Source organism: Adiantum capillus-veneris, chromosome 25 (genome assembly GCF_014529385.1).
Source record: "Adiantum capillus-veneris isolate H3 chromosome 25, ASM1452938v2, whole genome shotgun sequence".
Classification (NCBI taxonomy): Eukaryota; Viridiplantae; Streptophyta; class Polypodiopsida; order Polypodiales; family Pteridaceae; genus Adiantum; species Adiantum capillus-veneris.
Window position 1 is genome coordinate 20,792,766 of NC_140955.1, and position 21,621 is coordinate 20,814,386.

At 43.7% G+C, this 21,621-nt stretch overlaps 2 protein-coding genes across 3 annotated transcripts; one reads left to right on the plus strand and one right to left on the minus strand.

Annotated features, from left to right (window-relative positions):
- Window positions 1–4,420: 4,420 nt before the first annotated feature.
- On the plus strand, window positions 4,421–9,458 carry LOC147424544 (microtubule-associated protein TORTIFOLIA1-like). 2 transcript variants are annotated; one of them, XM_086499694.1, is made up of 6 exons: window positions 4,421–5,775; window positions 5,907–6,101; window positions 6,328–6,424; window positions 6,612–7,336; window positions 7,758–8,663; window positions 8,750–9,458. In XM_086499694.1, the coding sequence occupies exons 1-6, from the start codon at window positions 5,047–5,049 to the stop codon at window positions 8,933–8,935; spliced, it is 2,838 nt and encodes a 945-aa protein (XP_086355820.1). In that variant the 5' UTR covers window positions 4,421–5,046; the 3' UTR covers window positions 8,936–9,458. The 2 variants fall into 2 exon arrangements, with proteins under 2 accessions (XP_086355820.1, XP_086355819.1); XM_086499693.1 differs by having other exon boundaries at window positions 4,423–5,775; window positions 7,755–8,663.
- Window positions 9,459–16,183: 6,725 nt separating this feature from the next.
- LOC147424545 (uncharacterized) lies at window positions 16,184–17,185 on the minus strand. Its single transcript, XM_086499909.1, has one exon. It carries the CDS (start codon window positions 17,181–17,183, stop codon window positions 16,644–16,646), a length of 540 nt encoding a protein of 179 aa, XP_086356035.1. The 5' UTR covers window positions 17,184–17,185; the 3' UTR covers window positions 16,184–16,643.
- Window positions 17,186–21,621: the final 4,436 nt, after the last annotated feature.

Sequence of the window (21,621 nt, forward strand, 5' to 3'; positions counted from 1 at the left end):
AATCATTGGCTCATACACAATGCTTTTCATGTGAGCCTATTAAAGCCTTACAAAGGAGAGCCACCTCAAGAACCAACTATTGAAGACCCACCGGAGATCGAGGACCACGAGGAGGTGCTGCAGCCCGAGTCCATTCTCCGACATGAAGACAAGGTATTAAGAGGCGGTAAGACTATCCGACGATATCTTATTAAGTTTAAGAATTATCCTTTTGAAGATGCTAGATGGATGCAAGGCATACAATTAAAGGATAACCTAAACCTTGTCAATGCTTACAATGCTTCCCAAGAGTAAGCAAATGTACAAAATGTTAAAAATGAACAAAATTTTTGTCTTATAAGACTCTCTTTTTCTTTATTTGTGCACAAAAATGAAGTAGTATGCATGCTTAGATCAAGTTTGCGGAGACGACGTCTCCCGAACACCAAGTAGAGCTTGTCACTCTACTATGGAAGACTGATAGGACTAATGTGCAGACATGCTTGCGGCAGCCTCAGGCTCTCAAGCGCCAAATGGACTAGTCATCCATTATGGAATGATGTCGTAGGGTAACATAGGGATCCTCTACCCGCTAAAGAAAAGGACTCATGCATATGCTTTATCTTCTCTACACCATAGTCGAGGACGACTATGATTTCAAGAGAGAGGTAATGTCATAATAATCAATATCTAATTCTCCTAAATGATTTTCTCATATTAAACTGATCATTTAATGTGGGGAAGTGCCAAGGGAGAAAAAGCTAGAATATTGGTTAAGCTAGCAGACCGGCCACAGTAGGGATCCAAAGGAGGGAAAATAGGGATCCAAAGGGGGGGGCCATCTGCAAAAGAGCCATGTGAAACAATGGGCCAAAAAGACCCTAAGGTTCAGCCCATTAAGACTTCCAAAATGCTAAGGTTCCAAAATTCAAAGGTTGAGTCCAAAGGTCAACCCTAGGGAAAATTGGATGCTTTGTGTGTGCCCTAAAAGTCTTTGCACATCCCTACATGGGAGGGGGCGAGCCCCAAAGCTAGGGGATGAGAGAGAAAGCCACACACACACACACACAGGCTCCCTTTACACAAAGGGAATGAGGGACACATGTCAGCTCCCTAGGCCAGATGCCCACAAGGTGTGCCCAATTCCTATTGGAAGACCCTTGAAGTGGACCAATGAGAATTAAGCTAGAGTAAATATAGTTTAATTAATTTAAAAACATTTAATAAAAGAAACCAATGAGAAATAAGTCTCCTAGAAGACTATTGGGCAGTCTCCCAAAGGGTCCAATGAGCATTCAGAAGCCTCATGGCTTGCCTGATTCCTATTGGCCAGGAGACAAAGGGGTCCAATGAGAGTTTTGTTTAATTATTTAATTACCTAAAGCTCTCACAAAAGGGGAAAGGGGGACACATGTCTGAAGGCTACCACTTATGCTGTTTAATTCCTATTGGCTTGACCTGGGGAGGTCCAATGAGGCAAAAGCCAGACCTAATTAGCAGCTAGGGCTCGCCCAAGAGAGAGAGAGGGCTGATTTTTGCTTGGCATTGACACACACACACACTCACACTGGACCATGTGTGAAGGAAGAATACTCTATCTCCTCCCAAGCTTTAATGGAGAGCTCATCACCTACTCCGAGCTTGTGAGATAGAAGCCTACATCAACACTCTCTTGGCATGTGGATGCAAATCCAACCAAGAGCCAAGCTTCAATGCATGCTCATCTCCTCTACCAAGCTAATTACTAAGCTAAGCTATGCTAATATGAGTGATTATGTGAGGAGATGTACATCTTTCTCGTAAGATACTCCTTTTTCCTCTCAATCTACTCTCATACCCTGCTAGCTCTCACCATCTTCGAAGGTGTGTGAGGTCTTGGGTCTGAGAACGGGGATAATTCAAGTTGTGTTTGATTAAGTGTTTTGCTTGGTGTATGAAGCTTCCATCTTCATTGCACTAGCTAGTCTTGAAGGAACACAAAGAATTGTATTGTACAATGTCTCTCTTGATGGGAGAAACCATAATACAAAGCCTTTTGGAGGGGGGACCGGCTCCATGCAAATCCGGTCCTCAACTGTTGTCAATAGCTTAATTTCTCTCTCTTTTGAAAGTCTTGTCGATGCTATCTAACTAGGTGTTATGCTTTTTGTTGCTCTCTCCACCCAAGCACTCTTGTAATTCTCATTAGGAATCTATTCTAATGAAATGCCCACTATGTTCATGCTAATTTCCGCTACACATAAGATTTTAGGCCATTAAATGTTACAGAGCTCATCATCATCTTCTTCTCCTTCTCTATTCCTCTAGCTATGCTAAGAGCTTGCTCATGGAGTAAGCATATAAGAGATCACTACTTCTTTGCTTGAAAAATACTTCTTTTCTCCCTTATCTATCTTCATCCTCGTAGTTCTTTCTCCCCGCTACTAGGGGACTTTAGGCTTGGGACGGATGGTTACATTGTGGAATCATGAAGCTCATCATCTTCTTGGTTCTACGAATGTTGCACAAGAGCACAAGCTTGTATTGTAATCAAAGCTCTCATTGAGAGAATCATAATACAAAGTCTTGTTGGAGGCTAGACCGCGGCTCGAAGCAAACGCTGCCCTCAACGAGTTGTCAATCTTAATTGTTTTATTATCTTTAAGTTAGGTGCATGATTTAATGTTCTAACGTGTGTAAATGGTGCAATGAAATCAACCCGACATAATCTATATTCTTCTCTAAAGAATCCTCTTAAGGAAAAACTCACCTTACAATCTATTTCCACTGTGATTGAAAGAAAATACTAGATCCTCTGACACAAAGGAGAAAGAAGATAGAAGATGCGGCATTGAGAAAGTACTGAGATATATCACTTTAAGTTGTTTTATTATAACTCAATAGAGAAAGATTGTAGACAAGAAATAGTTAAAAGTACTTCCTCTACTTGATTAACTTGTTTGCAACAATGGAGTATATATGTAAATATAAGTGGAGGGGTATAACATCGCGTGCTACCATGAGCAACACAGGCATACCATTGGCCTCAAAGAGATCACATTCTACTAATAGTTATGAGGGGCCTAGTCCTTGCAACCCCAAGACTACATCAATATGATTCATATTCATAACTTAGAGTCAAGCTCAATTTAGTAATCTTGCGACTCTATTGGAACTTGCTTGCCCTCTCTGTAATCTCCATGTCTCATGCACATAGTGTAATTATGAAAGCTTGGCTCCATGCTAAACATAACTTCTTTAACCAACTTGTACCTTAGAAAATTACGGATAGAACCATCATCAATGAGCACTCTAACTCGTTGACCATGTATAATATCATACATAAGGACCGATGAGGACTAGGTATAGGTTGCAACACAGAGTAGTCAATTAACACTTATGAAATTTGTATTTGTTTGTGACTTTGACACTTGGATAGTAAGGAGAGGAGTCCAAGGACTTGCACCAAATAGAAGCAGCTAAGCATTCCACAGAAGGTGTGCCTATGTGTGTGAATTCGACAAGCAAATAGTAGGAGAGGCATGAAAGGGTAGGCCCTACACATTTCATTGCCCTTCTCTTGTTCTTTTTGCTTATTCTTCCTACTAGGTAAGTCCTTCTCGTTTGAGATGCAAATATGATATAATCTCTCCCTATCTCTCTTATTGTTCCAGATGAACCTATCTATCGACATTAAGAGCCCGACATGCCCCTATTGATGCTTAGTTTCTAGCAACAAATTTTTAATGCATAAGATATATTTTATTAGCGGGAGAAAGGCTATATGTGTGAGTTGGACCTACTAAGGTATCTCAACATGCTCAATAGTTAAGCAAAAACACCTCACGACCCGAGAGCTGATGATAGGTACGGGATCACCCATAACCAGGGGTGGGGGTTACTTGTGGCTAAGAGAACTCAATGAAAGAGGTGAACAAAGCTGCCATGAAAAGCACCATGAACTATTTATTGGTTACAAATAATGGCACGCCTTCACATTGAGACAGATTGAAACAGATAATCATATCATCCTAAGGTTAAGTAGTAGAAGATACTATATTTTCAATGACCACTGACCACCCTAGCTATATCTCGATGGGAGTCGCAATCAATCAAGATGCAATGAGTTTGTATCATCAACATTCTCCATTTGATCAAGATGTTATGAGCTTGTATCATCAACAGTCTCCATAGATTGGTCCGAGTTGATTGGTCATGAGTCACTGGCTGAATTAATCTACCAACTTGAGTGAGGTTTGGCAATCTGACGGTAGGTTAGGATGGTAAAAACCTAACGGATGCTTTTGAGGCATGAAAGGAGCGCTGCAAATGTGAAAGTAACACTAAAGGCTTGTCATATGCCGTGGGCGGAATGAGCTCCCCAAACTGACCAATAAAGTGGGTGTCGGTTGAGGACCAATGTTTTCTAGCACAGCATGGAATGCTGCGTGTGTGCATGTGTGTTTTTATATGGGGGCACTGTGTGCATGTGCGTTGCAAGAGGAGAGTCACATGCTGTGAAATTGCGTCCGTCTAGGCAGGCTGCCCTTCACATTACTAACTATAGCTATATAGCTAAGCTATTGCTATCATTATCTTTCTTGTTGGGAGCTGCAGCAGGAAAGCGAGGGAAGGGGCTTTTGAAAATCTGTTCTCCACAGTTTTTGCAAGTCAGGTGAGCAGCAGCTCCCCGAAAAGTACTGCAAAGACAGGACCTCTCTTCTCTCTTTCTGCAGCACGCTCCCCCTCTCGCATCATGTTGCTTCACTTTCCTCATCTTCTCCATCTCCCGTCTCTGCTTCCTTCCAAATGCATCATTTTCATCTCTGCTCTATTCTGCTCTGCGCATTTTATGATTTCTAATGCCTTTCTTTCTTCATCTCCATCTCTATTTTGAGCTCATCACTAAGGTGCGTAACCAAGGCGCATTAGTATGACAAGTGCACATCGGCATTGTCGCTCTTCACATTCTGTAATCTTCACAGCTGCAATGGCTTTCTCTTAAACTTCAGAGAACGCGTGGTACCTGGCTTCTAACGGAGATCTCCTTATAGGCTCCGTGGCGCTTTTGAGGTTACCATACCCGTCATGGCTCAAATCAAAGGCACAGGTGGAAACGGGAGCGGGAATGCCGATGGCAGATCCAAATCTGGCAGCGGAAATAAATCAGGAGGAGGTGCTTCTACGCCACAGCTTATGTTCATTGAGCTGAAGCAAAGGATTCTTTGTGCTCTCAACAAACTTGCAGATCGTGATACTCAGCACATTGCAGTTGAGGATCTGGAGCGTATTGCGGAGACGCTTACTCCTGAGGGGATTTCCCTTTGTCTCTCTTGCTTGTACGACACTGACTCACAGCAGAAGCCTACCGTTCGCAAGGAGTGTGTCAGGATGTTTGGAACGCTTGCTTCTCTCCATGATGATCTCCTTGCACCGCACATGTCAAAGATAGTCATTAACATTGTGAAGAGACTCAGAGACCCTGATTCTAGCATCCGCGATGCATGTGTTGACGCCATGGGAACTCTTGCAGCCAAGGTTAGTGCAGGCAGCAGCAGTGGAGGCGAGTGCACTGCTGTCACTGCGTTTTCTGGAGCCCTTGGCGTGTTTGCAAAGCCCCTCTTTGATGTTCTGAATGAGCAAAGCAGAAGTGTTCAGGCAGGGGCAGCTATGTGCCTTGCTGGAGTCATTGACAACCTCAAAGATCCTCCAACTGCCTCCCTGCAACGTCTTTGCCCTCGTATTATAAAGCTCTTGAACAGCCCTACCTTTACAGCCAAAGCAGCTTTGCTTTCTGTCATTGCCAGCATTGTCCAGGTATCATGCTTATTGTTTCGGTCTTGCCTTATCTTCTCTTCTGCATCTCTAGATGACCTCAGTTCTTCTCTTCTATGGCAAGTCAGAGTTTCTTCTATATATCTGATCTAGTGATTTTGTTGATGTTTCAGGCAGGTGGAACTACATCTTATCAATGTCTTGCAATGGTAATGGCCTGTGTGCAGGAATGTTTGAAGAGTACCGACTGGGCCACAAGAAAGGCTGCTGCTGAGACACTTGCTTCCATGGCATCTGCTGTTGGACCTTCCTTGGGTACCTTCAAGAGCCCCGTTCTTGAAGCTCTTGAGGCCTGCAGATTTGACAAGGTTTTGACTCCTTCATGGTCTCCTGCTGTGGCTTTTCTAATTATTTGTAAGAGATGTAAAGACGCATCCTAGTCTGGTCTTGTTTTGGAGAGTCATGCTCCTCTGTATGCTTAAATGGAGGTTGTAAAAGACTGATAGTCAGGCTCTGAAAACTAAATATTAGGCTTGCTTCATGCCAACTTTGTGTTATCAGGCGAGTCAATTTGTTAGCTCTTTAATCATGTAGGTAAAGCCAGTACGGGATATGGTGGTTCAGACTCTGCAAGTCTGGAAAGGGATCCCAAGTCCTGATTCAGAGCAAGACAAAACCGCATCATTGAAAGGTTAGGATGCTTCTCATTTGAAGTACTTATTTAGTTGAGGTGAATCTAACAGTTCTTATGATGTGCCTGTTACGTCTAGGCTATTGAATGATGGATTGGCTGCTTTTTGTTATGAAAACTATAGTTTCTGTCTGTAGAGTTTCAAATTTGGAGGATTGAAGTAACCTAGGAGCTTATGCATTTCCAGAAAATGAACGCATGGAGGTGCCTGAATTTCAATCATCCAAAAAGAAGATGGAGAGTGGAAAGGATTCTGCTACTTCACAAAAGCATTTGGCTAATAGTAACTCAGATTCTGAACCCCAAGATGGTGGTTGCTTTGGCTTTGGGCATTCAAGGTCAGCTGCAAATAAAATTCACGGTGATGCGCAAAGGAAGCATGCACCTCTTGCTGATAAGAGATCCAATCCACCTTTCTTAAATAAAGTGGAGAAAAAGGATTCCACTAATTGGCAGATAGATATTGCTTTGCCACGAGCTTTGAATGATAGCTTGCATCGCGCGGGAAATGTAGATGTTTCAAAGCAGCTAATGGCAGAAAGGAAGATCTATCAGGACCAATGTAGTGTACGGCGCCTTTCTAATCAAGATTTAACGGAATCAGGAGACTCATCAGTTACTGCTAGTACACCATTGAGTATGTTAGATAATCAGGTCTTTGAAGAAAGCATTGGAATAAACAGTATGAAAAGTCAAAGAATGACTACTAAGCAGAGCTCTTGTACTGACTTGGCCTCTCAAATTGAGGAAGCTGAGATTGGTTCTTGGTCTATTGGAGCAGGCGCAACCAGTAGTTCGTCTAGCAGTGTTAATGATAGTCAAGCAATGAATTCAGAAAGTGATTCAGCGTTTATTCGACAGCAACTGTTTCACATAGAAAATCAGCAGTCGAACATTCTTAATTTTCTTCAGGTATGATCGGTCAGTTACGTGAATTCTTTGTCTGCATTTTCAACTAATGTTTGCTGCAATATTGAGTGTACGCTTCAGTCAATTGCATTTCAATCAACTCAAGAACAATTTCTGTTTTGTGTCATGCTTATCTTTCCTCGTTGTTTCTTTATATAGTATGCCATTTATAATTTTCAAGTGGCATAATGTGGAACTCCCCTGTGGCCATTGTGCGTAATGCAAAAAATTAATAAGTAGCAGCATCAATTTAAATATGTGTTGTAGGAGGTGGACCGAAGAAACAAAATGTTCTATTCCAAGTTAAAGCATAACGAGAAGTTGGCCATTTTGTTCTTTTGTCTGCAGCTTAATTTTATTTCTTGTCTTTTTTTGCTATGTCTTCTGGCCATTTATCTTATTCATTTGTTTCTGTGAATAGAAGCTAATGAAAAAATCTGAGGAAAGCCTAGCAAACTTAGAGGCAAGGATTGCTGGAGTGGAGTCCACTGTGGGGAACCTTGTCACAGATCTAGCAAATATTACTTCTGCTAAATGTGTTAAGCCACAAACTGCTACTGACCTGTCAAACCCCAAGATTTGGAAGAAAAATGAGACTTGTGGTTTGACACAAGACAGACCTCGGTCATCAGAAAGCTTACTCTCTGCTAGAGGTGGACGTCTCTCACCACTAATGAGTTCCCAACTATCAGCAGGTGCTTCTGGACTAAATGACAATAGGTTCGGGACAGGTTTAAGTCCCCTTGTAAGTAGTCTGTATTCTGAGGCACAGGCGAATTCTTGGAGAGCTCATGTTGATATCTCTTCTGATACTCTGCAAAGAAGATCAAGAACTGAAGTGGATGGAATTTCTTTTGCAAATAAGAATGTACAGGATCGAGGTCCAGCATCTAGGCTCGGTGAAGGTCCATCAGCACGAAGTATATGGCAAGCATCAAAAGATGAGGCAACTCTTGCTGCTATAAGGGTTGCTGGAGAGGATGGAAGGGTGAAATTACTGGATAGTTTGAACAACCCTGGAGGACAAAATCCATTAACTGCTGAAGTTAAGCCAGAACTTTCAATGCGTAAAATTGGTGGACAAGGAAAGGGCCCATTTTGGAGTCTTTGGGCAAGGGCTGCCGAGTTTTTGCGCTCTGGTGATGTGGACTCAGCTTTTGTTGAAGTTCTTTGTGCCGGGGATGAGGTACTTTTAGTAAGGTTAATGAGCAGAACTGGTCCAGTCCTTGAGCAATTGTCAAACGGTACTACTCAAGAGTTGTTGAGAAATGTTCTCCAATTAATGCTACAGCAGAGCTTTCTTGACGTGATTTTACCCTGGGTGCAACAGGTCTGCAGCTGAGACTAGTATGCTAACTTGCAAATTTTCTTTATGTTTTCAACTGTTGAGCTTTGTGGTGTTCGTTTTTTGATCAGGTCTCTGACCTTGTGGCAAGCAATGGGGCTGATTGTCTAGGACTGCCTTTTGATGCAAAAAGAAGTATAGTTGCATCCTTGGAGGAGGCTTCTACTTCGGGCTTTTCAGAAAAATGGATTGCTACTACAGTTCATGAGTTGGCTGTCCAGCTTGCTTCGACCTGGGGCCTTGCTCACGCCAGATGATTATGCTCTCCGAGCATTGCAATTTTCTGGCAGTTGCTTTTCCAGTAAAGGGCTGTCTTTTAAGAATAATGCCTGGTAGGAATCGAGAGCTCGTCTTAGAGAACTCCAGGTAACTACAGGAGTCCTAAGGTCGTGGTTCAGAATTTGTAAATAATACGGTTTAGACCTTGAGTTTTTTTGCGTCTCGTAGTGTAGTCTGTGCCCATAAACGCAGCATCAAGCTATCTTAATTCTCCATTACTTGCGAGCGGTGAAAGGAGGGGAACATCATATCTTACAGCACCACAGGCATGGTGCTATGTAGAACAATCTCTAACCATCCTCACGAGGCTGCTATTGGGTTGGACTCTCTCTTATGCAAGTCCTTAGGCACAACTCTCGAGTACATCATCCTTTTCCAAAAGAGCATCCAATTTTGTCTTTTTGGCTTGACCTGCCAGCATTGTTGCCCCACGGCGGTCTTTTATCCACTGTGTGGTGCTCTCCTCTCTTTAAGCTTCTCAGCAAAGTAAGTTACAATCAATGGTGTCTCCTTTTAGTTTGTCTGCATAAGCACATGCACGTTAAATGAAAGGTGGTTTATCGCCAGTAAGGGGTCTATTTCCTTGTTTCTTCTTCCATTGCTTCTAAGTTTAGATGTTATCATTTCAGATTGTAGTTTGTTTGTTGGCACTGCCTGCCTGAAAGGAGCTACTATCTACGCTGCGATTCTACGGAGGCTTTTTGACTTCCACGTTTTAGGTTAAGCTTAGGGGTTTTCCTAATGTATGCTTTTGGCATCCGCTTGTCGTTTTCACCAGAGCTAAGTATATGGGTGCCATTGCACTTCGCGTTTGATTTTGATGTACGTAGTATTGACAGCTTAGGTTCTTCCTCCCCCTCCCGCTAGAAAATCACCACATGGACATCTTTCTCTCACCAACGTTTCCTAGGTTTTGGAAAGAGATCCCTTCTACTACATACTGTGTACATACCAGAAAATGCATGATTTTCTTCAACAATGCATTTCTCAGAATCATGCACACATACTGGATGGGCTATTTCCAATGGTTTCAAAAAAATTAAAAGGTCTTTCTAATTCAATGATTCTATTGACAACAAAAATGTTGAGATAGTCTATAGCACGTAACAACACGCAATGACGAATCACACAAATTTGCAACAGTATTGCTTGAGAAGGACAGATAAAATATTGCGTGCACGAGAGAGAGAGAGAGAGAGAAGAGAGAGAGAGGAGACTTTGAAAAGAAAAAAATCTTAACGACAAAATAAAAGAGAAGAGAAACACCTTTATATATAGACACAAAAGGTCTTTTGATTTTCCACCTTCATATGTCTTTTAGTTTTCCATTTTTATGTCTTTTGACTTTCCACTTTTATTTGTCTTTTTACTTTCTAAATTCACCTCACTTATGAATTTAATATGTTTTGAAAGAATTTTTATGTTTTTGAGAATGGGGAGATCTAATGGATTCAAGAAAAAAGTATTAATTACTTCCACATTGCATATATATATATATATATATATAGAGTGCAAGAACACTTTAAAGAGAAGAAAATGTTAAAGAAAAATTAAAGGAAAAAGAAAACATAAATGTACCAATGTTAAGTTCATTACCTCTTTATATGGACATGTTTTTGACTTTCCAGCTTCGTTGATCTTTTCATTTATAAAATTCGCCTTTCACTTGCTCTCTCAAAATGTTTTGAAAGGCAAATCCAAAAGAGTTGCCTTGGTTGTTTGAGCATTATCTTTGGTGACTAGGGTCATCGGTTTGATTCTGATCGAGTGATTCGTTGGCATTCACGGATGTACCTTGTCACCTTGCATGGGAGTTGTGTGATTTGTAAAGAAAAAAGATGTTTCGAAAGGCTTTTTAATTTTTTGAGATTGGAGAGACTTAATGGCAAGTTCTTTGTTTTATAGCCTTGAATCTCCACAAATGTCACCATGTCTTGTTGGACAATCAAAGTGAAACCTCGATCAAAACCGTATGTGAACTCATGTGACGTCGAACAGAGAAGAGGTCATTTCACTAACCAGCTTGGATTGATTTGAAAAATAATGTTATATTGCCCCAGTTTCTCGCAAGTTGCTAATGTTCGTCACCTTCCTCTCTCTACTCACCCACCACTTGCGACATGCTTGTCCACCACCAGCAACCTGCCTTTTGTTTATTGTGACGATCATACAGTGGTTGTGCTCGTTATCATTGTCTCCGACACCTCGCAAAGATTCTATTTTTTTTCGAATTTTAACAAGTTGGTATCTCCTACAAGCTTCTTCTGTACTTTATTAATGGAAATCTTTTTGAATTCCTCCCCTTTATCTACTCACACTAGAGATGATAGATTAGAGATATGATAGAAGCTTGTGGCCATACAATGTGTCTACCTTTGTTTCATTGTCACTTAGCTTGGGCAAGTGGTGTAGCTTTCATCAATTCTCCATGCCTAGCTTGGACAAATGGTGGACCTTGCATCTTTTTATGTTTCATTGAGGCCTAGCTTAGGACCTTGCTTATCTCCAGGCTTCAATGAAATTGAGATTGTGAATGTGGAGGATATTGTGCATGTTGAAACCTAAAGCTTTGTATATTCTTGGTTTTCTCCAAGAATCACTAGACTGCAGGTTGGACAAGTGGTGGACTTTGTCTCACTCCCAACGCTTGCTTATCTCCAGGCTTCAATGAAATTGAGATTGTAAATGCGGAGGATATTGTGCATGTTGAAACTTAAAGCTTTGTATATTCTTGGTTTTCTCCAAGAATCACTAGACTGCAGGTTGGACAAGTGGTGGACTTTGTATTCACTCCCAATGTTGAAGTTGGGAGTGAGACAACAAGTTGTGGACATTACTTCTCTCAAAGAGGCAATCAAGTAGTGGATATTGAACAACTTGTGGAACTTAATTGGATAATCTTCATATCGCAATGATAGGTTGGACACACAATGGAGCAATATGTCTATGCTGTGAATCTATTTGTGTTTGAATGTGACTTAGCTTCTACAAATAGTGGACATAGTAGCACCCATCCTACAACTTTTTATAGGTTGGACACGTGGAGAATCTTTATTCAATTCTCCATGCTCAGCTCAAACTATGAGCCTTGTGACTCTACATGCTTAGATTGTGGACCTTGGGACAAAACCATCCAAGGTTTCAATCGCCACTCAAGGTTCCCAATGGAGCCTCATTGAAGATGCTCCACGACTTGTCCAAGATAGGTTCCATTGAACCATAAAGAGGATTTTATAAACTTGGATATGGGAGTTTTGTTGCAATGTTGACGGATTCTTTAACTTTTCAACATTACATATTATCCCAATGTCTTCGTAAAGTCTATCATGGATATGTTGTGAATCTTGAGTATAGTATGGGCAAGGACTAGACCTTGCTTATGTTTTGTCTTCAAGGTTGATCTCAGAAGCACCTTCATAGCTGGGGTTTTGAAGGGTAGCACCCCTGATAGGGGTTTAGGGGCAATGTCCCTGATCGGGAATGCAAGGGCAGCACCCTTGATGGGGGCTTGGGTGTCTCACCAATTGGGTTCTAACGGGTGTTAGGTGAAGGCGGTGTGCCTCATCGTGCTTTGCCCGTGTCCGTCGGCCAATGTCCGACCGCGCACATTTATCTCCTATTCTTTATACATACAAAGAATAGGGAGCTCATTCATTCTCACATCGTGCTCATGCAGTGAGATTTGGGAGCTCCACCCCACATCTTGTGTACTCTCTCTCTCTCTCTCTCTCTCTCTCTCCCCCCCCCCCCCGCGCACACGCACCGCATTCGCGCATCACAATTGGTATCAGAGCTACAACTTGGTGATCGTGGAGAGTACGACGGCTTCGAGAGCTTCGAGGCGATAGCTCGCTCGCTCTCGGGGTTGGAGAGATCAAGAAATCTTGAAAGCTTTGTGAGAATGCAATGAGAGCTTGTGAGCTCAGTTGAGAGTGATGTATGCTCTTGTGGAAGCTCAAAAAGGAGTGTGGAAGATTGTGTGTGAGTGAAGGTGCTGCCCTAAAAAACTATGTGCGTAGCAACACTGTTCTCAGATTTTTTTTTCTCCTTGTAGAAGATAGATCTGAATATTCTATCCATTATGCTCATTCGTTTTGACGTGATCTACAAATTTGTAGAAGAAATTTTTTGCAAATTCCTCACCGTTTTGTTGATATTTAGCTCAGATTGACTGTATACAAAAATTGTAGGTTTTCTGTTTTCACATAGTGTGCGAGTTTGATGCACTTCTGAAAGCACGGCAGGTGTGTGAAGTTAGGTGCATAAATGCTGAGCTGAAGATGCAAGTTTAGCTTGTGCAGAGCTTGTGGTTTGAGGGGTTTTGATAGATTTGTGCAACGAAGTACGGAGACGTTTACACATCATCGAAACGGTCTCTTGAGAGACACGGTTTTAGGAGCACACAGGTGGAGCTTCTTTCACAGGTTTTCACAGAATACTTTGGTAGTGATTTTGTGCTTGGATTCATGGTCTTTGCAGATGGTTTGCATATGGTGATGACACATGGTTGATGTTCATTGTACATGCATTCTGGCAAGCACTTTCAAGTGCTGGTGAGCTCTCTTGAGAGCATTGTTTTCGCATTGATCAAATTTTCAGCTTGTAACTCTTTTGGCACTTGCTCATGCACGGTCACTCTGTTGATGTACGTTGAGTGCGGATTGCCATTGTATGTGAAAATGTGGAGCCACTTTGGCATTTCTATTCATTGGCATTGAGTAGTGTTATGGTTTATGATAGAGATTGTACTTGAGTTTTTGCTTAGTTTTCAGGGAAAACTCTGTCGGATTTTTCTTAGATTCTTTCCATGGTTTATGCGTATTCGCAGTTTTCTCTTTGATGGTATAGTAGTAAATATATTTCCACTTTGACAGTGATCGAGTGTGTTTACTCTCACTTTGACAGGTTTTGTCAGCTTGGACACAGTTTGGTATTCTTGTATCCACTGTCGCAGGAGTGAGGAGTTGTGTATGCTACGGTTTTTTGGTACATTGTTCATTCATTGACACATTTTGGCATCAGTTTTTCACTTACATATATATGTCATTTGTGGCACGGTTGAGTGATGCTCCGGCTAGAATGGTTTGGATCAATGTATGACTTTGTGAGGTGATTTCGGATTGGCCATTTGGACATTTGTTGTTGTCTCCATTGCTATTTACTGTTGAGTTTTTTTCTCCAGTTTAGGAGAGACTCTGCCGAAATTTTGCCAGATATGTATGCCTATTGCAGAAGCTAGTGAGCTTGACCGTTTGCTCACCTTCTTTGCTTGAGACAGTGATTTGCTCTCGGGTGGCAGTCTTGTGATCTCGAGCATTGTTTGCCATAGTTTTGGCAAGGATATGGAGATGCTTCAAGTAAGAGGCGGTTCTTGCTCATGATCGCGATTGACATATTGGCACTGTGGCCACGATGGGCATATTAGGCGCCGTTGCTTCAGGCGTATGAGGTAGCGGAAGAGGCCGATGCATTGTGCTACTATGAGGACAAATGCTAGAGAGTATGCATGTGACGGGCATGTCACTTTGAGTCTAGCTTGCCTTCAGACTACTTTGTGTCTTGGGATAGCACATTGTCTACACGGTTTCTACTCGACGAGCATGCAGTTTTTCGCGTAACGCCACGTCGTGATTTGTTTTGCTCTTTCTCTAGTGGGAGACTTGGTTGTGTGCAGTTTGTTGATGGTTCAACATATGACGTAGAGGGTGCTGAGATGTATGCATGTCTTTACCTAGCAGTGTATTGCTTATGCTACCAGATGTACGTTATGTACCAAGACTCAGCCAGAGTCTCATTTCAGTGCGTCAGCTTGTAGAGTAGTGGACATTGTGTACTGCTTGGAGAGCGGTCATTCCAGATGCATAGGGGATCATTCGTAATAGCTAGAGGTGCTAGAAGTGGTCTGGTATACCCTTTGCATGTTTTTGACACACGAGACGGTGTAGTCTCTGTGTATTTGCAGCCATGTTTGGACGAGAGACAAGGCGTGTCTCTTTTGCGGATGTGCTGCATGGAGAGTAGGTTGTGCATTTGTCTTGTGGTGATATTCACGCATGCAATGGTATCTCTGGGGATGCCTAACTTTGTCAGTCATCATTTGAGGTGACATCAGTTGATCGATGCATTGTTCTATGATGCGTCTGATACATTTGAGGGCGACATTGTCCTTCAGACAACTGTGTGTGATTATAGTGGTGCTGATTTTTCGGTTTTGAAATCATTCTCAGCAGATATGCCTTTGCTAGACGATGATGACATAGTGATGCATAGTCAGGTGGTTCCTGACGAGGTTGCATATGGCACTGAGGTTGCTGACAGGGATAGGTTGACACACATGGCTTTTGGGTCTCTCATGTTTGACCTTTTGGTCTCGAGATTTGATCTTGCTTATACAGGTGGTGCATTTGTAGTGGGAGTTGTCAGTCGTGCGATGACTGACACTGGCATTGTGCATTGTGGAGTCATGCAGGTCGTCACTTGATACCTGCATCAAGAGTGTCATCGTAGCTCTAACCCTAGTGGTATGCATGTTGCACCTACACTAGATCGGTTACAGAGTGAGCCAGTGGACATAGGTTGAGAGCCGTCTTCTCTCACCTCTTGTATATACTAGCTATAAGCTAGTCTTCTCACCACTTATCAACACACAACCTTTAGTGGGAGAATTTTAGGTAAAAACGGTGTGCCTCACCGTGCTTTGCCCGTGTCCGTCGGCCAATGTCCGACTGCCCACATTTATCTTTTTATTCTTTATACATACAAAGAATAAGGAGCACTCACTCATTCTCACATCGTGCTCATACAGTGAGATTTGGGAGCTCCACCCCACATCCTGTTAACTCTCTCTCTCTCTCTCTCTCTCTCTCTCTCTCTCTCTCTCCGCACATGCACCACATTCGTGCACTCATAAGGGACATCATCCTCGATGGGGGTTCGCGGTGGCAACGTCCTTGGTGGGGCTCTAGGGGCAACGTCCCCAACTGGGGATTTGGGGGGCAGCATCCCCAATGGGGGTTCAAGGGTAGCGTCCTCGGTGGGGTTTCTTCCTAGCGGGGGGTCTGAGTGGTAGCACCTCTAGTGGGGGTGTGGGGGAAATGCCCTTGGCGGTAGGGTTTGGGGGTTGTCGATAGACCCCGATCCATATGGTATGCCCTCTGTCTGTTTTCAAAAAAATCGTCTAGTTGAAATGTCCAATTGAAAGCAAATTCATCAAATTTCCACCTTGATTTGTAAGTATTTTTTTTTGGTAGAACTCACAATAGTGAGTATAATGTATTAATCAGAAACACAACATCCAGCAGGTACAAGCCAATAGATACATAAAAAAGAAACATATGGAAACCGGCTGACAAGGGAGCCACCCTGTAGATTGATCGGAAGAAGTAAGCTCACCTCAGATGGCACGGAAGTAACTCCAACTGCCACCTGAATGCACTTCCTCTGATGAGAGCCACCAATAGTACCGTAATATGTAGAGGAAAACGAGAAGATAGTAAAGCCACAAGGGCGGGGCCCAAAGTCCCCATCATTAGAAGATCGGGGGAGATGCCACTGCCATCGACATCCATGAACCCCAGGTGAGCAGAGCAACATCGTCAAGAAGCAAACCATCCCATGCAGGAACCACTGAACCACCATGGATGAAAGACCACGCACTCGAACATGCTAAAAATAGGGAGCCACGTCCTAGCACAGGTCGCCGCCTGCTGCCACAGAGAACCCCTCCAACTGCCACTTGGAGAAGCCCTCGCAGACGGCATCAAATGGATTCGGCCGCCCGTTGTCCTCCCTAAGAGGAGGCAGGAGGGGCGAGAGCTCCCGACCATACAAAAAGAAAGGGTCGCTAGCATGGGAGGAGCCAGGGCGAGAGAGAAGACACCGCCCGACAGAGTATCCCAGATCTGCCGCCGCTGCCTGCATCCTCGCACCGCACTCCCCAACGACCACGTCTCCTGACCCGTCTTGCCGCAGCGTCCCCTTCGAGCCTCCCGCTCCGTGACCTTGCAGGCAGCAAGCAGAAAGCACGACCGCTCCTTCAAACCCTGAACTTGATTTGTAAGTTATAAGAGTACACATGGCTTTTAACATAACCCTATCATAGAAACACAAAGAAGAAGAATGAAACAACGAAACATCAAAGCAGAGACAAAACCGAGATGAAATAGGGGAACTACAAAATAGAGACAAAATGGAGGAAAAATAGGGAAAGCTCTTGCTTGCACACATAAGGAAACCACATTGCGTGCGAAACAATATTGTGCACATGAAGAGAGGCATACACAAAGGCAACATCGCACTTAGGAAGAGGAAACCGCACACAGGACTTTGGCATCGTGAAAAGCAACATCTCTCGCTATGTGGAACCAAAGCGTTCAACAAGGTACAATTGACACGTCCCCCCCCCTTCCCCCTCCCTCCCCCCCATTTTGACTTAGACAATGTTGAGTGCATTCATATATTTGATCACCCAAAACATGGAAATTGAGGAACTAGTCAAAATTAGTAATAATTACAAAGTCCTTAGACAGAACAAGATTTATGAAAAAGCTCACACTAAGTTTTACTACATTCTACTATTACGATATTAAATGAGTTGACTTAGGCAATGTTGAGCGCATTCACATATTTGATCACCCCAAAACATGGAAATCGCGGAACCACTTGAAATCAATAATAATTACGACGTCCGTAGACAAAAAGATGTTTACGAAAAAGTTCACACTATGTTTTACAAATAATTTACACTACATTCTGTTATCATGATATTAAATGAGTTAACTTAGGCAGTGTTGAGCGCATTCACGCATCTGATCACCTCAAAACAAGGAAATTGAGGAACCACTCAAAATCAATGATAATTACAATGCCCTTAGACAAAAAAAATGTTTATGAAAAATTTCACACTATGTTTTCCTAATTTGACACCTTGACAAAAATAAAGAACTTTAAACACTATCGTAAAATAGCTTGTGTTGATCAACATCAAAATTGTAGCATGCCTATGATTCTTTGGTGGTGGATATATACTCGGAGGCCCCCCAAAGCTTGAACGAGTTCCACTTTGGACAAAGCTGGATGGTGGATAAACTCATGGGCCATTTTATCTAAACCGAAGCTTACGTTGATCAACACCAAAATTGCAACACATTTATGATTCTCTACTGTTGGATATTTACTCGCACACCTCCAAAGCCTGAAAGAGTTCCACTTTGGTCAAAGCTGCTTGGTGGATAAACTCATGGGCTCTTTCATCTAACCCAAGCCGCCTGAGAAGCTTGGTATATATCCAAGGTTCTCTCTCTCTCTCTCTCTCTCTCTCTCTCTCTCTCTCTCTCTCTAAAATCCTCGCATGTGCATCGTGGAAAATCAAACAACGTGACCGAGTAAGTTACCCCTTTCGTCAATGACCCCTCCGTATTAATGTAGAATATAACATACAATTATTACTTCTTTTACCAGTTTTGTTGACATGGTCCTTCCCAAGACAATCCTGCAGTGGAATACTTTGGTCAACTTAGATATCCACTTAACAACCTTGCCCTCTCGATATTTTGGGCAAAAAGCACTAGGCACTCTACTTGGAGCAGGAGTGTCCTTGCCAGTTTTTAGGCAGTTTTCAAACCCTTTGATGTGTCACGAAACAAAAATCCATCAACTTGTAGATGCTCTGCTTCTGGCAAAGTCAATGTTGTTCTCTCTGCCACGCGCTATACTTCGGGCGCGCGGGTCCAAGGGGTCCCACAACCATCTCATGGACATTGCATGTATGCATGTTACTGGTATTGAAAAACCAAATAAATCCTCCTCTAATCCACCTGGGTTTGAGTTTGAATGGGAGTAATTTTGACGTTGGAGAGGGGAAAGGGGAACACACCCAACACACAACACAATGCCTCACTATAGCCCAGGGTATACACAACGCCCCAATCCACTAGAGTTCACCTTCAAAACTCGACACTATCCGCAAGCAAACTACCGCCTGCACATGACCATACGTACACACGCTTTGCAATGCACCAAACATACCAGATCATTCCGCTCAACCCAATTCACAGCCTTCCACATGCACACAACCTCTCTCTATCTCCCTTTGCATGCACACATGCCGACACACGCTCGAAAATACACGCACACAAGCAGAGGAGAGAAGGGGGAAGGGGGAATGACAACAAGAGACAACAATGATGGATTTCCTTGCATATACACAACCATGTACAACCAATTCTTTGAGCCGGCACAACCCTCAACAAAAAACTTTATGGCCAAAAAGCCTAATTGGCCAAAGCTCCAACAAAAAAAAATTCAAATGGCCAGAAGCCCTTTCAATATCACGTTCACCTCCTTTTATATGGGTGGCTAAAAGATCCAAAAAAGAAAAAAATGGGAGCTTTCCATGCTTGTGCACTTCAAATTGAGCCCCTTCTAGAATTTTCCTTGCATTTCTAGAATTTGGCTTACTCCTTTTTGAAACTCTTGCATGGTGAACACCTTGGTTTGTCTAGCCACTATGAACTGCCCTCTAGGCTGCCCTTTGACATACGACACCCCACTTTGGGGCATCTTTGAACTCTCTCTCTCTCTCTCCACTGGCGCGGGACTGCCCCTCATCTCACCACTCTTCCAGTTGTCGCAGGAACTTCATGGGACACCTCCCCTCCTCCCGAGCACTAGCGAGGTCGCTAGTTGGGGGGGCTTAACTTGGCTCCAAAAGGGCCCCTTAGGGGGACGCATGACCGGGCACTTTCCTTGGCCCTGTCATGTCATCAACTCACAGCTCATGCCACCCACGAGCACCACGGCCACTGCCCGCTACTACTAGCGCGCCACTGGCACAACCAAAACCCGTCGTGCACGTGCCAAATGCGCCACCGGTGCAGCATCCGAACAGTTCCGCCATCGCCATGCTCAAAGGGAGCTCTCATTCCCTTGCTCACTTACACACCCATAGCGGCTTGCCATTTAGGCTTGATAAACTCATTTCCAATGCCCCGTTCGTGCATGTGGGAACTTTCCTGCACCACGTGGCAACTCCTGGCGAGACCACCTCCCTAGCCTCAAAAAAATTCCAAAATCTTGCCAAACCTTTCAATCCTTTTTGCCTCCTTTTGACTTGTAGCATTTCCATGCTCCCATGCCCAATCGCCGATCTACGAAGCCCGGCCAAAAAGCACATGATTGGCTCCACACTCCTCCAACTTTCCCACACTTCAAGATTCCCCAAGACCCCGACCCGAGGCCACAAAAAGTATGAGAAAACAATCTGTAGCCAAACTTGAACAACTGCACCTCGCCTTCCAACTACTATAACTTTTCGCTCCGGGCTCCGTTTGACAAGAAGTCGATTCCTATTAGCTCCATACACTGCATAGAACCTTCTCGAACTCTGTCGAGGCCCAAAAAAAGCCAAATGGCATGACTCCCCATGCGGTCACTCCCCCGGTAAAACTTCAAATGGCCATAACCAGCAGTCTCCATAGCTCCAATCTACAATTTGAAAAGACGGATATACTCCATAACTTGAGCACTACGTGTCTATACAATAACATCCACTTGGGCCACCTGTCCCTAGCTGCCCTGTCTGGCGAGGATCTACAACGCACCGCACCTTCAAACTTTAATATCTTGGGCTCCGTAGCTCGGTTCGATGAGCCGTCTGGACCTGTTCCTTCTGAAGGGGATCGGGGAGCACCACAGACGGAGAGTAAGAGAGAGAGAAGGAGACACACACGATGTGGGTGGGGAGACTGTGAAGTGGCAGCTCCCCCTATACAGTATACTCACTATAAGTATAGGGTAACAGTGGGCGTGCGCCCATGACCTGGGCGACCGGTCAAGGCACATAGGCCTTAACCCCAACAACCTCCCACTTAAAGGCCAATGTGCCTTTAAGCAAGATCTACTAGCGTACAACTAATAGAAGGTGAGAGATTCTCTCAACCTATGCCCACTGACTCTCGATGAGCTAGTGCATCTGGCTCTACTGATAGACAAACATCCCGCTGCGGAAGCCACACAGAGCTAGCTCCAAGCTCTGCAAAGAGTCTACAAGAGCTCATGCACTCCTGCAAGTATCGGTCCAATACCTGCAAACCTCCCCTATGCTCTATGCCGAGATCAGTCATTGAACAACTAATCAACCCTGCTGCAAATGCTCCCACTGCAGCTGCTATGTCGGGCCTCGAGATCAGCATCTCGTACATGAGGACACCGAACGTTGATGCAACCCTGGCAACCTCTGCCACCTCCAACTCAGAACTCAACTCATGGCAATCCTGTCCCCTATCATAGAGACCATGGCACTCTGACTCGGAGCTCTGGAGTGACTCCTCGTGCCCACCACAGATCATATGTGTACCAGAAGTATCCATCTGTCCCGAATCTGCATCAAGCTCTGGCATAAGCATATCAAGAAATGACTCCACAATAGCCGACATCTCAGCATCCATGTGAGTCATCTCTGTCATCACCTCTGATGACTCATCCTGCTGTGACTCACTAGAGCTGTCCCGCTCTACCTGTGCATCCGTAGACGCAACCTGCACAACAAGGTCACTGCTCTGCACTCCATGCAAAGCATCCTGCAACCCACAAGCAAAAGAGACTCGCCTGCTCTCTCGCTCTCTACTTGGCTGCATGATCACAGAGACAACACCGTCTCTCCCGT

Bases quoted from the DNA above. Each gene is read 5' to 3' on its own strand.
- LOC147424544 (XM_086499693.1), top strand. From the start codon at position 5,047: ATGGCTCAAATCAAAGGCACAGGTGGAAACGGGAGCGGGAATGCCGAT. The intron at 6,425-6,611 runs GTTAGGATGCTT...ATGCATTTCCAG, and splicing joins CAAAACCGCATCATTGAAAG to AAAATGAACGCATGGAGGTG. The intron at 7,337-7,754 runs GTATGATCGGTC...TTCTGTGAATAG, and splicing joins ACATTCTTAATTTTCTTCAG to AAGCTAATGAAAAAATCTGA.
- LOC147424545 (XM_086499909.1), bottom strand. From the start codon at position 17,183: ATGTGTGCAAGCAAGAGCTTTCCCTATTTTTCCTCCATTTTGTCTCTA.